Here is a 14,428-nt window from a genome sequence, read left to right on the forward strand (position 1 = left end):
GCGCTTCCCTCAGTCCTCCGGGCGGCGCGGGACCGCGCGCCTCGGGTTCCGTCGGCTTGCAAACCAGCGCTTGCCCCGCCAAGCCCTCTGCTCAGCCCCGCCCCCTCCCACCCCGCGGTTGGAATTTGGATGGTGGATGAGTCTATACTCCACAGAGTCTCCGCAATCGCTGCATGTACTCATCCCTTAGTCAGTCAGCACTATTTACGGAGCGCCTTCTGCTTCCCACCTGTGCTGGGCGCGGGCGTGAAGTGACTTATGCGCTTGGGAAAGGGCAGGGACGCCAGGGTAGCTGAGGCAGAGGAAGGGGCAGGAGGTGGCTGAGGACTGGCTTTCCCACTAGGTCAAGTGGAACCTTGGGGAGAGATGTTTTTCTGGGTTTTGTTTGTTATGGTAGCAGGGATTAAGGCCTAGGGCCTTCCAGCTGAGCTACATCCCCAGCACTTTTTTTAAATTTGAGTCAGAGTCTCACAAAGTCACCAAGTTGCCTGGGCTGGGTTCAAACTTGCATCAGAATGCTGGGATTACAGGACTGCGCCACCACACCAGTTCGTGGAGAGTTTCCAGGGAAGGTGTGACTGGTTACACAGGGGTTTTTCTGAGTTTAACTCCAGCCTCACCCTCACAGCAGAGGAACAGGGTCTCCAGTGGACGTGAGGCAGCCCTGCTTGGCTTTCTGCAGCCACCTGGTCACCCAGCAAATGGCTACAGGGTCCTGCACAGGTGCTATAGTTTTGGGGTGCTCCTAGCCTGGTCTAGAATGAGAAGCAGACAGCAGACAGCAGTCAGCCTATGCTAGTGCTGGGTCACAGGTCTGCGCAGGGGAGACCCAGAAGGGTGGGTCCAGGAAGTCTTGCTGTAGGCAGTGATGAAGAGGAGGAAGGGCTCCATGCTCAGGAGGAAAACTGGGAATGAGGTGGCAGAAGCTGGTGTACAAAGAGGTGTGGAAGTGTATGACAGCCTGGCAGGCAGGGCACCACATGACCTAAGCAGTGACGCCATTAAGGTGGGTAGCGCTAAAGGGCCTGACTGCCGTCTTGGTCAGAGAAAGCAGAGTGAGCCATTGGAAAGACGAGGGAGGGTTGCAAGCCATTGTGTTTTGGGAGGCCTGGGCTGCCAGTGAAGGACTGGTGGGGAGGCTGCAGACGAGGCCAGCAGTGGGGAGACTGATGCCAACAGCGGCACTGGCAGCCTGGTCGTCATCTGGTGCAGGGATAGAGGAGAGAGCAGGGCTGAGGAGGGCGTGATGACTGTGAGCCTTCCAGGGCCTGGACTGTCTCTGGCGTCCAGGAGAACATTTGGTCCAAGTGCTTCCTCTTTCAGGCCTTTGGTACATTTCCTCCTTTACACCTGCTCCCTAACCCCGGTTCCCTTCCTGTCCTCATCATCTGTTCCCTCCTTGAGTGCAGAACCTATAAAATGCTTTTGCTTCTGTTTTACTGTTTTCTGCGGAATAACAGAGCGCCTGAAACTGGAAAATTTACAAGGAAAGAGGTTTATTTTGGTTCATGGTTCTGGTGGCTAGCAAGTCCAAAGAGCGTGGCAGGGACTGGCATCTTAGTTTCTGGAGATGGCCTTCGTGGCAGAAAGCAGATGCACAAGCAGGCACATTCCAGAGAGACCCCAGGGTGAGTACCAGTGTGGACTCATTGTGTAACAGCCCAAGAACCGCACTGCTCCCAGGCCCAAACACCTCGCGCTGGGCCCCATCTCCCAACACCGCTGCGTTGCGAACAAATCCACAATGTGAGTTTGGATGGAGACAAACCGTGTTCAACCATAACAGCTTCCAGTTCAATTTGATTCCTATAGGAACCCTGTGAGGTAAGAACCCATTTCACAGGTACCAGTAGGGAAGGCTCAGTGACAGGAAATGACCTGCCCGGTGTCAGGTCCTCAGACCAGACCCCCGTCTGACCAGAAGAGAAAAGCTCCCCAGGCAGATCTGTTACACCTGTGGGTGCACAGTGTTAACAGGAAGCTAACAGCTTCCCCACGCAGCTCAGCCTAGAGAGCTGATTCCTCGAAAAACCACAAGAGACATGCTGTGCTTGCCAGTACCCCCCATACCCAACACTACCCTGTCAGCCAGCCCCAGACCCCCTACTCAGAGACTCCAAATTTTGCACCCCTCTCCACAGTGCCCCCTCCCATACCCAAACTCCCCTATAAAACATGCTCTCACTCCTTGCTCAGGGCCAATGGTCTTTTCAACCTTGGTTCAGCCTCACCCAGTCTGCAGTAAACCTTCACAAAGTGCCTAAAGTCCGCCTGCTTCGATGGTCTCTATTGTGCATTGGTTTACACTAACACCTAGTGCTCTTGAGCCTTCCATACTTACGGACATTGGCTAGTACCTGATTGAATAATCAGCCTCTGCTCCAAGGCCATTGGCTCTGGCCAATGAATGCAGCAGTGTGCCTGGCTAGAAAGAAGGCATGAGGTGGGACACCTTTGAGGACCACACCTCTACTCTTCCACTGGTGTGACCTTGGGCCCAGCACCCCCTTAAGCTGTGTTAGGCTGAGTCCTCATCAGTGAGATGTAGGCAAGAAAGCTGGCCTGCGAGATCCACGGGGCCTACAGTGAGGCTCAGAGAGGCAGTCTGTAAAGGTAGTCTTCATCTACCCGGACTGCTGTAACAGAGTGCCAGGGACCTCATGCCTTAGGGGCTGTACTGATTTTGCACCGGTTGGGAGCCTAGAAAGGCCAAGGTCAAGGCACTGACAGATGTGATGTGAAGCTTCCTTGCTTCACAAATGCCATCTTCTCACTGTGTCCTCCCTTGGCAGAAGAGATGAGGGAGCTCTATGGAATGTCTTTTATAAAGATTCATGTATGCAACTCATTAATACCTTCATTAATCCTGAGTCACTTTTTTTTTAAATTTCCAGTACTGGGGATTGAACCCAGGGCCTTATATTAAGCTACATCTGTTGCCCTTTTTAAATTTTTTATGTTCACATGGGGTCTCGCTAAGTTGCCCAGGTAGGGCTTGAACTTGAAATCCTCCTGCCTCAGCCTTACAGGCATGATCCACCATGTCCAGCTTGTGCATATATTTTTATTTTTATTTTTTCCGGTACCAGGAATCAAACTCATGACCTTGCGCTTGCCAGGCAGGCGCTCTGCCGCTGAGCTAGACCCCCAGCCCCTACATACATTTTTAAAATGTACTTTTCTCACTCAGCACTAGGTTTGAGGTCCCCTCGGGGGCTACGTGGACTCTGAATGCCTCTAACTACAGGTGGGACTCCATGGAGCTCTTTCTGTCCCCAAAGACAGTACCGGGCTGCCTCTCCTCCCCCTGTGACAGACAGCTCTGCAGTGGAAGTTCTCATACATCTCTCGCTGGGGCCCTGAGGGAAGAGTCCCTTGAGATGTGTGCCCACTGGTGGACCTGCTGGGTCACAGTCATGTACAAAGTTACTGTGACTAAACAGTGACAAAATCCTGTCCAGGATAGCTGCACCAGTCTACCCTCCCACTAGCAATGCTGAGGGGCTACTGTATCCCCATAAGGAAGGCAACCCGGCAGAGAGCTGATTCCTCAAAAACCACAGGAGACATGCTGTGCTTTCTTTTTTAAAATAGGGTCTTGCTGTAAGTCCAAGCCAGCATTGAACTCTGTGTAGCTCAGGCTAGCCTTGACCTTGTGAACCTACTCCCCCAGCCTCTCAAGTGCTGGGATAACAAGAGAGTACCATCATGCCCAGCTGAGGACGGAGCATCCGAAAGCCAACATCGGCCCACACCTGTCCCCTGCTTAGCATCCCACAGTGCCTTCCCGGGCTCCCTAGGTGAAGTCTCTCTCCCAATGCAGCGCTGAGGCCTAAGCACTATGGCCCTCCCCTCCAGTCCCCACTCACCAGACTCCACGGCCCTAGAGATCTGCAGTTGATCCACGGCCCTACATGCAAGCCCAGCATATGGTCATCTTTCCAAGCCCTCGGGGTCTGTTCTCTGGGCAGCCTACTCTGAAACAGTGACACTGCAGCTGGCCTGCACATCTCCTCTGCACCTCACAAGCCCCCTGGCCATCTGTGCCTTTGGTGTCTTTAATGTCCCTGATACTTCCATTAAGCCAAAACTCAGCTGTAGGTCTTCTGATGATTTGGGCAGATGGCCCTGCTGTGGGGTGGGCCTGGCATTGCAGGGTGTTTACCAGCCTCCCTGGCCTCTGTGGAGTAGTTGTTAATAGCATCGCTACCCTCAAGGGGAAGCAATTGGAGAAGTCTCCAGGCACCATGAAATATTCCCTGGGGTCAAGAGCACCCTTGCTTAAGAGGCACTGCCTCAGTCTGTTGCCACTGCCCAAGGCCTGGGGCTGGATCCTGTTCAGGTCTGTCCCCCTGGCACCCAGAGCAGGCCTGGCTAGGTTAGGAGCTCACCAGTTACTGCTGGATCAGTGGTGGCCCATTGTTGGGCAAAGGCCTACGGGTGAGGCTCACACATCAGGGTTCTGGGATGTGCATGATGTCATGGGGTGGGAAGAGGCTCCACTTTCCTTCTCCTTTCCCCAAGGGCCATCCAAATCATCACCTCTTGGCTGGGCATGGTGGTGCACACATGTAATCCCAGCACTCAGGAGGCTGAGGCAGGAGGATCACTGCAAATTCAAGACCAGCCTGGGCTACAAAGTGAGCTCAAGGCCAGCCTGAACTGCATAGTGAGACCCTGTCTCAAAAAGACAAATCATTACCTCCTTTTGCTCTTGTGTGTGGAAAGAGGGAAACTGAGATGTCAGCAGACTGACTGTGTGATCTTGGGCAGGCCACTTTACCTTTCTGAGCCTTGGCATCCCCAGTTACACAAAGTAGACAAAACAGCCTGTGCACCTCAGTGAACTCCAGTGTAGTCAACAAGGGAGGGCCACACTCCCCTCAGCTTCACTGCACACAGTGTGGCCGCGCAGAACTCCGCCCATCCCAAGAGGAAGTGCTGAGCACACCCATATGGGACATTTATGGTGAGTCAGGAGTGCGGGCCGGATGTCATTGCTTCAAGGCCATTTTCCAGGAGCCCAGGGCCTGTGTGATCCAGAAGCGCCGTTTGTGCGAGGTGGGCCGGTCCTCAGAGCTGGGGGTCCAGCAGTGCGAGATGACTGGGCCACACACCAGTGAGTCCCCACGTGGCAGCGGCCAGGAGTGCCGCCGGCAGCTGGCCAAGATATGGTCCTGGGCCTGGGCCGCACAGATGCACACAAATGCCTCCGGGTCACGTCTCAGGTCTTCCAGAGCTGTGTCATGGGGAAGAAAGGCCACTCATTAAGCCCGCATTTCCACACCTTGGCTTATGCGTCCTCTGTCAGCATCCCCGCGGCTCACTTTCCTCCTGGCCCTTTCTTTACATCTTTCAAACCTGCCTCCTCTAGGAAGCCTTCCTGGCTTGCCCCTGCCTAACACCATACTCCCACCTGCTTCCCCCACTACAAAATAAACTGTGCTCTCTTAAAAGTCTAAACTACTTGCTGGGTGTGTGGTGCATGCCTGCAATCCCAGCACTCTGGAGGCTGAGGCAGGAAGACTGCAGCAGTTTGAGGCCAGCTAGAGCTACATAGTGAGTTCAAGACCAGCCTATACTACAAAATGAGAGGGATCCTGTCTCTAAAAAACCAAAAGTCTAAACTACTCACCCTGTACTACATAGCTTCTGGCCTTGGTTTTTTTGCTTGTTTGAGGGGGCTGCTGGTTTTATGAGACGGGTCTTGCTAGGCAGTTCAGGGTATCCTGGAACTATGTTGCCCAGGCTGGCCTTGAACTCATGTTGATCCTTCTGTGCCACCACACCTGGCCTGACCTCAGCTTTGAGACCCATTTCTTTAATGGGACTGTCAGTTCCCAAGGATGGGCTGTGTGCTCTCCTTACTCATCCCACAGTACCTCACACCGTCCTCACCCCAGATTAAGGCCTGCAACTGAACTTCACTGAATACCTCCTCTTGGGCCATGTCCCTTCCCTTCCCGTCATCCACTATGATCTACACGTGGTCTCCCTGCCCCCAGAAATCCCACCAGCCCAGGGCAGGCAACTCACCAGCTTTCACTTCATTCCGCCAGTCTTCCGTCATTATGTTCTCCATGCAGGGCACCAGGGACCCTGAGCATAACCCAGGAGGTAAGGGCTCGCAGCTCCTGCCTCCATCCCACCCACCCACCCTCAGACCAGACCTCAGGGAAGCTGTCCCTGTCCTCCCACAGCCCTGCAGGATGACACAGCAGGGGAACTTCATTTGGACCTGGGGCAGATTCCCCAAGGGGGTCCTCAGAGAAGGCAGCTGGTGCCATGGGCAGGGATGGCACCAGGGCAGAGCCAGGGCCCCAGGCACAGCTGTCTGAGGGGGTGCCACCATAGGCCAGGCCCTGCTTTCCTCATCCGTGACATGGGAAGGGCCCCTCTGCCGCCCACATCTCCAGGGAGTCTGGCTGCTAGTGAGCCCTGGTGGTGCTGGGTCAGCCGCGTGGGTCAGGGACCTGCTCCCAGCCTGGGCCCTGGCTCCCGCGGTGCCTGCAGCCCACAGATGGGCCGTGCCTGACCCCTCTCAAAAGGCCCTTCCCTTGGGTCTCTTTGGACACGTCTCTGTTTGTCCATCGCATTCTGCTTAGCAAGTGGCTCATGCACAAAGTCCTTCCTCCCCAGCCCCCAGCTAGGTGAGCTGCCCATCCAGGTTCCCAGAGCACCTGAGTCCTCTCTCGAGGCTGTACTGGGTTATATCTGTGATTTATGAATCTTTATCTCCTGCCAGACCAGGAGCCTTTAAACGCTAGATCCCCTTGGGGGGGTGAAAGTGGGAGGGAAATTCTCCAAGGATCCTAAAATTACAAATTACACACATACACCCATTTTTCTAAGAAAAGTGTTCACCGCTTTCTTCAGACTCTCACAAAAGATGTGTGACTAAAAAGAGGCTACACACAGCCGGGTGTGGTGGTGCACGCCTATAATCCCAGCACTCGGGAGGCTGAGGTAGGAGGATCGTTTGAGTTTTGAGACCAACCTGGGCTACAAAGTGAGCTCAAGGCCAGCCTGAACTGCATAGCGAGATCCTGTCTCAAAAAGACAAAAATGGGCTGAGGATATAGCTCAGTAGCACAGGCACCTGCTTGGCAAGTGCGAGGTCCTGAGTCTGACTGCCAGTACCAAAAAAAAAAGAATGAATAAAAAGATTAAAAAAAAAAAAAGAAGAAGAAGCTACACAGCCCTGCACAGTGGTGGGAGCTGCCTGCTGCCTGCACCGGGCTCCCTTCACAGCCAGGCCCTGGCACAGGGTGTCGAACTCTGGCAGGTTTAGGAGTGGTTATTGGGGAAAAGATTTAAAGAAATCAGCAGTGAGGAAGCAGACATCACTCCACAGAAGCAGCCTCTACTGAGCAGCCCCCGAATTCTGGGGATGCCCTCTGTCCAAGCAGGGATCATGTTAACAGCCACCTCAGCCCTCACCCCAACCCACCCCCGCATCAGTATCATTTCCAGAAGGGCTCTTCCTGTCTCTAGCTTGACACGAGTCAGGTATCGATCGGTGGATGGGTGGGTGGGTGAAAAACTGCAAGCAAACTGAGGGAGAGTGCTGGAAGTGTCATGTCTAGCCTGTCTGCAGCCAGGCCTCCTGGCCCTTGGGAAGGGATGTGGTTGGGCTGGGGTTGTAGCTTAGCGGTAGAGCAGTTTCCCATCATGTGTAGGAATGTGGCTCACTGGGGGCAGGGAGAGTAGAAAGGAGAAGGCACAGCCAGCCTGCAATCAGAAGTGTCCTGGGGGATTCAGGGCAAGGGGATCTGCTATTTGTTTTTCTTTCTGAGATAGGGGCTCACTATGTAGCACATGCTGGCCTCAAACTTGCAGCAATCCTCCCGCCTCAGCCTCCTGAGTGCTAGCATTACAGCGATGTGCCATCACACCCAGCTATTTTTTTTATTTGCTACTTTTTTGCCTAGAAAGGGAGGAAATGGGATTACTGGAAAGAAAATAATGAAGGTGACTAACACACATTTTAAAAAATATTCTCAGGAGTAGAAAGGGACATGAAAAGAATTAAGATGTGTTATGTCCATGTACCTCCTCCCCAAGATGAATGTGATCATTAGGTACTGCGAATGTGCACTAGTAAATATAAAAACTTGAGAAAAAATGTTCTCAATTTATGTATGAAATAGGAGTTGATCCCCATCTTGCAGATGAGGAAACTGAGGCCCAGTTGGGGTCACACAGAAAGGGCGTCACAGAGCTGAGTCTGTATTTGGCTCCCCACCCTACCATGTGGCCCCCATGCGTGGCCCCCCTGCTATTCTCCGGCGCGGGGGGGCTTTGCCCTGGCTCTTGCAGGGCCTGGACCCGGGTCATGGGTGCTGCAGGGAAAGCGGCAACTGAGGGAAGCATCTGCCCAGGCCCGGGCCGGCCAGAAGGGCCGGCAGCAGGGAGTCAGCGGGGAAGAGTAGGCAGGGCCCTGGCGGCAGGACTGGAGAGGCCAGGGCAAGTTACCTATGAACACGACTGAGGACTTCCGGAGGGAGGCCCGCGGGTTCTTGGCGTACTCCAGGACCTGGCGGAGGAATGTCAAGGCGCTGTCCCGGTGGGTGTTCACCTGGGGCAAAGACAGACCCCACAGTGCTGGGCCCTCCGAGGGACTCATTTCCCACCCTCCGCGAAGCTGGGCGTGGTGACCAGTCCTGGCCCCGCCTCCTGGATGTCTCGGGCTCCCAGCCCTCCCTCCGCCCAGGCCTGAGCCTCATGCTCTCTGCGCTGGCTGCAGCAGGCGCTTCAGCGGTGTTCCTGCCTGCCGAAGGGAAAGTGCCAAACTGCAGGTCCTGCTAGGGATGAGCGAGGACACGGCGGCGTGACCCGCACGACAGGGGGTGCCGTGTCCGAGAAGGGCGGAGCACTGGAATGCAGAGCAGTCGACTGGGACTGGGGCGGCGGCAGCACGGAGCCAGGCAGGACTGGGGCTTCTCACCCATTCATTCGTGACAGGGCCATGGCAAAACAATATCTTGGGCAAATTATCTGAGAACGGTAGTCAGGGCGGGTTTGCTGGTGGGACCTGTCCAGCTAAGCAGCGGTTGAGGGAGGTAAGGAGAAATCTGATTCCAGCATACTCTGCATTCAACATCCCTTCCCTCCCACCACTGTCTCCGCTCAAACACACTGCTCCGGGCCAAGGACGGGCTGCCACCCCACCCGTGCCGTTCCAAGGGCCCTTCCCTCTCTGCCTAATGAGCGTCCTCCCACCCCTCCAACCTCTGTCCAGAAGCTGCCCATCCCCATCACGCAGAGCCCATCCCCCCCGCCATGCTTCTGCAGGTTCCTGCATGTCCTTGGTGTGGTTCCTATGACAGCGGGTTGTAATTATGCCACCTGCTGGCTGTGTATGTAGCGCACCCAAAACAAGGGCCCTTTTTACAAAGCCCATCCTCAGCTCCCTGGACAGGGCCTGCTTTGGAGCTGGAGCCCAGAGAATGTTAGAAGAATGAATGAGTGAATGCATGAGCAATAGGTTACCAAGCCTTCTTCAAGCTAAGGCTAGATGTGGGCCTTCACATGAGCAAGGCCATTGACGGTGTGGAGAGCGACGAAGAAAAGTGAGGCTCCAGGGAGTTCTACCACAGAGGTCACAAGCTGGCGGCCACAAGCCACCAGCAGCCACTGAACAGCGACAGGTATAGGCACTGTGTTTAAAATGAGCTAAATTGCCAGGCATGGTAGTGCATGCCTGTAATCCCAGCACTCAGGAGGCTGAGGCAGGAGGCTCACTGTGAGTTTGAGGCCAGCCTAGACTACACAGCAAAACCCCGTCTCAAATAAATGAAATTAAAATGAAATAAGCTAAATTGATATTATGTCTTATACGTAGGTATGCTTAAGGGGGCGTGGTGGGGCACACCTGTAATCCCAGCACTCTGGAAGTCTGAGGCAGAAGGATCACAAGTTCAAAAACAACTTAACAAATGAGATGACCCTGCCTACATAAATAAAATAAGTGTTGGGGATGTAACTTAGTGTGAAGGTCCTAGGTTCAATCCCTGGCTTGTTTTTGTTTTTTTTGAATGTAGGGGTTTTTTTGGTTATTTTTGTTGCTCAGAGATAGTGTCTCACTATGTATTTCAGGCTGGTCTTTTTTTTTTTTTTTTTTTGAGACAAGGCCTTACTATGTAGTACAGACTGGCCTTGAACTCTACTATATAGCCCAGGCTGGCCTTGAACTCACGGTGATCCTCCTACCTCAGCCTTCCGAGTGCTGGGATCACAGGCATGAGAAACCATACCTGGCCCCCCCAAAATGTAGATTTCTAACTGTTATGGTTAACTCTAAAATATCCCCCCACAAAGGCTCATGTTTTCAGAGGTGAGATTTTTAGAAAGTGATTATATCATGGGGTGCTAACTCCAGCAATACGGACCAATCCATTTATGAGTTCCTGACTGAATGCACTATAGGAGGTGGAGCTTGGTTGGCAGACGTAGGTCACTGGGTTGTGTCCTTTGAAAGCTACATGCTGTCCCCAGCCACGTCTTTTCTCTCTGGCTGCTTCACTCCCTTCCTGCTTCCTGGCTGCCACGAGCTGAGAAGATTTCCTCTATCATGCCCTTCCACAATGAGCTTTCTTTTTTTCTTTTCTTTTCTTTTTTTTCCTTTCCTTTTCTTTTCTTTCCTTTTGAGACAGGATCTCCCTAGGTAGTTTAGGCTGGCTTTGAACCCACTAGTAGCCCAAGCTGGCCTCAAACTTGCAGCCTTCCTCTTGCCTCAGCCTCTCAAGTGCTGGGATTACAGGCATGCACCACCACCTCCAACCACTCATAGTGTTTTTAAAAGACCATCTTGGTGGTCTGGATGGGGAGTGGGTTGCAGGGGATGAAAGTAAAGTCTGGACACCCATTGGCTGGCTGGACACCCATTGCCTGGCTGTGCCCATTGGCTCAGCCAAGAGACATCTGCGGCCTGAACTAAGGGCAAGACAGTGGGCATGAGGATGGAGAAAGATTCAGAGATCCTCAGGAGCTTTAGGAACGCTCAGATGTGGAAGGTGAGGAGAAAAAGGAGTGCAGGATGGTTCTGCCTTGAGGACCCAGAGGGACAGCAGAATTGAAAGGGAAGTATGTCCACAAGGGACACTCCGGCTTGAAGTGCCTACAGGCACCTGAGGTGTCCACTGCGCCTGTGCAGAGGGGACACAGGAGGAGGGGGGATAGGTGAGAGACGGAGGTGAGTGTTCCAGAGCCAGCGACTTGAAGGGGTGGTAGAAATTGCCAGTCAGGATGCTGGTGTAGAAAGCAGGAAGGGGAAGGACGGCCCCACCTCCACATACTCAGAAGGAAGCACTCACAAGGTACTTGCAAAGTTTGGCCACTGCCTGCTGCCTGTTGTCCCAGGACTTCCGGCTGTAAGCTGTCTTCGGCAACTCCCAAGCCATGAAGCAAGAACAGCGGAACAGGGTCTTCACACACTTCTGGGGGTCGACAGGAAGAGAACACCAGAGCTGTGGGATGCCAGGAAGCCCAAACATATTCCAGAACCAAAGGTGGGTCAAAGCTGGGTTCTGGAAAATCAGCTCCCCTTGAAAATGTACAAATGAAGTTAGCCAATCTGAAGTGGAATGTTAATGTGGATGTCTTTGGGAAACAGACCCAATGGGATATAAATAACCACCCGCCTGGGTGGCTTGTGACCCTCACCTGGTTTCCACAATGGGAGACTCCCTCAGGGCGGAGGCAGGCCGAGGGCCCAGTGCCTGAGCACACTCACCTGGCCCACCTTGGCGTTGCCCTCCTGCATGATCAGCAGGAGCGGCACCAACGTGTTGGTCAGCTGCTCCTCCACGGCCTGCGTGCAGGGTGCCTGAAGCTTCTGGACCACCTTCCCGTACATGTTGATGCAGGAGGATTGCACATCCTCTCTTGACTGGGGCAGACCAGAGGCTCAGGGACCCCTCCTCCAAGAGGGGCCTCCAGGCACAAAGATGGGAAGCGAAGGACAACCAGGGCTACTGGGTAGGGCTGATGGGGCCAGCCTTCCCCTCACCCACGCCTGGCTCTGGGGCATCTCCATTCTCCCCAGCCAGGGCCCCTGCTAACCTAAAAGGTGCCTTCATGACACCTGGGGAAATCCCCCCTCTGCTGGGCCTGGTTAAAAAAATGTGTCCCCTTTGGGTGGACAAGTGGCTTTAATTAGATCTTTTCTGGGGAGACTTCATAGAAAAGAAGAGCTCTCTCCAGGACAGCCAACTAGAACAAAGAATCTCCAGAGGGACCAATTGCAAAAAGACAGGGGCCATTTGGAAAAAGGCACCCCCTCCCAGGGGCTGGCTCTGCCCTCTCCAGGCCACCAGTGCCCTGTGGGATTCCTTACGTCACTGAAGTGTGGCAGCAGGACCTGCAGCATCTCCACATAGACTGAGCTGTCCCTCTGCTTCCGGTCTTTTCCCTTGAAGATGGTCTTGAGGCTGTGGACTGCCTCCACCACCAGCACCCCATCCATGCTCTTCAGGCCCTTCACCATGGAGGGCAGCAGGGCCTGCACCTTGGCTGTCTGTGGGACAGAAGCCCTTGGGAGTGGGGCGTCCTACCTGCCCAGCCTGATTCATGAGGATGAGAAGGGTGACCCCACTCCCACCCCAGGCCTTCACTGGTGTGCAGCCTCCTGCCTGGAAGGCCCTCGCTCAAGTTTGGGCTGCTGTCAGGGGCCTCTATCTTCCTGGCTCCTGCCTGGCCTGGGTCCTCCGGGCTGTTTGGTTCCTTGCCCCCTGTGCTGTGAGTTCGCTTACTCCATTTACGTCCGTCCCTTCATCCTGTCTACATCATGAGCCCGGGAGCAGAGAAAAATGAAGCACTTTTATAAATGCTCAGGGTGCACCAGTCAGTGACTAGGGGCTCAGTTGTCTGTTCTATAAAATAAGAATAATTGCTGCCAACCATGCTCCCCCTGTACATTCAACTTTAGGGCCACTGGGAAAGATCTGGACTAGAAACTTCAAAAAAGGATGAAATATATAGAGATTGTGAAGACAGATCCGTTTTATAGACGGATCACTGAGGCTGGACAAAACGGGGCTCTGATTCTAACCACCTGTGTCTGAAAGACTGTGATGGCCCAGCTCTGCCTCCTTCCATCAGGGGCCTGGCTGGGCAGGTTTTCCTCTGCCCTCCCCTACTCACCTTCTCTGACCTGCGGGCCAGGATCATCAGGCCCCGGATGGCCAGCACCTTCATGACAGGGTCGTGGTGGCCCAAGCCTTCCACCATCCGCCCCAGAGAGTACTCCTCGGGGATCCGGCGCACCTGCTCCATCTGGAGGAGCTGGAGGAGCAAACAGGAATGACGCTCAGCCAAGGGGCGGGTGGCCGCTGTCCTCCACACAGAGTGCCCTGGGGAACCCATGCTCAGCCTCTGCCCAGAGCTGCAGACCTGGGAAACACAGCTTTCTGGAGGAGCCACCTGTTACCCACCAGCTCCTCCTGGCACAGCCGGAAGTGTCTCTCCTCACCTCAGAGCTCCATGTGCCTCCTCCTGCCTGGCCCCTGGCCCCTTCTCGTCCCCATGGCTCAGTCACACCAGGCCAACCCTGGAGCCCACACCATATACCTGCCAGCCAGCTTCTACCCAAGCTGCCCACGTTCCCTGAATGGCCCCAGCTCTGCATCCCTTCTGTGTAAGTACCAGGCTCCTCTGCCGGAACTCTGCCTCCCCATCCCCTTCCCCAGCGCCCCCTCTGCCCTGCCTGTGCCCTGACCACCTAGAGGCATCTAGGGGCTCCCTTGAGGACAAACACCAAGCCGTTCCTTCTTGAGCCCCTGTCACCCAGCCTGGGCTCTGAGAGGCAGTGCACTCAGCACTCTGGGGCATGAGTTCAGGTCACGTGAAACCCTGTTCCTTCCCTCCTGAGGGCTGCCCCCTGCCTGTCCCCATGGCACCATCAGCACTGCCCCCATCTCCTCCCTCGCACCCTCCACTGCCTTGCAGCCAGCAGGGCTTCAGCTCCTGCTGCGCCGTCCTCGCCAGTACCCCTCCCGTGTGCCCTTGCCTGACAACTGACACCGCGGTGGACACCTGAGTCTGTGAGTTGGGGAGCGCTGGGGACAGAGAGAACTGCAGGAGAGGCGGGACAGCTGTCCAGGGGGAGGGCAGGGAGCCAGGGGATGAACCCTCTGCCCATCCTCTGTCCTGCACACACCAGGACCCAGCAGAACCTGCTGCACCCAGGGTCTGGGCCAGGCCTGAGAGACACAGGGAGTGATGGTCCTCACCCTCACTCTGTGAGGCAGGCAAGTCCTAATCCTCAAGTTACAAGTGAGGAAAAGGAAGCACAGGGGGCTGGGAATGTAGCTCAGTGGCACAGCGCCTGCCCGGCAAGCACAAGATCTCCTGTGTTCAATTCCTGGTACCAAAAAAACAAGAAAGAAGGAAAGAAAGAAAGAAAGAAAGAAAGAAAGAAAGAAAGAAA

The 14,428-nt window shown here is 54.6% G+C and overlaps 1 protein-coding gene across 1 annotated transcript in view; it reads right to left on the minus strand.

The window, feature by feature from the left end:
• Positions 1-4,833: 4,833 nt before the first annotated feature.
• Positions 4,834-14,428, minus strand: part of Mroh7 (maestro heat-like repeat family member 7) — a 51,171-nt gene continuing 41,576 nt past the window's right edge. Inside the window, exons 18-24 of the mRNA XM_013521762.1 lie at positions 13,144-13,284; positions 12,338-12,517; positions 11,735-11,890; positions 11,316-11,438; positions 8,476-8,578; positions 6,037-6,099; positions 4,834-5,239 (exon numbers count right to left, since the gene is read on the minus strand). Of these exons, the coding sequence (XP_013377216.1) occupies positions 4,995-5,239; positions 6,037-6,099; positions 8,476-8,578; positions 11,316-11,438; positions 11,735-11,890; positions 12,338-12,517; positions 13,144-13,284 (1,011 nt within the window). The 3' untranslated portion in view covers positions 4,834-4,994. The remainder of the gene's footprint in view (positions 5,240-6,036; positions 6,100-8,475; positions 8,579-11,315; positions 11,439-11,734; positions 11,891-12,337; positions 12,518-13,143; positions 13,285-14,428) is intronic.

Source organism: Chinchilla lanigera, unplaced genomic scaffold (genome assembly GCF_000276665.1).
Source record: "Chinchilla lanigera isolate Chin_1 unplaced genomic scaffold, ChiLan1.0 scaffold00063, whole genome shotgun sequence".
Lineage (NCBI taxonomy): Eukaryota > Metazoa > Chordata > Mammalia > Rodentia > Chinchillidae > Chinchilla > Chinchilla lanigera.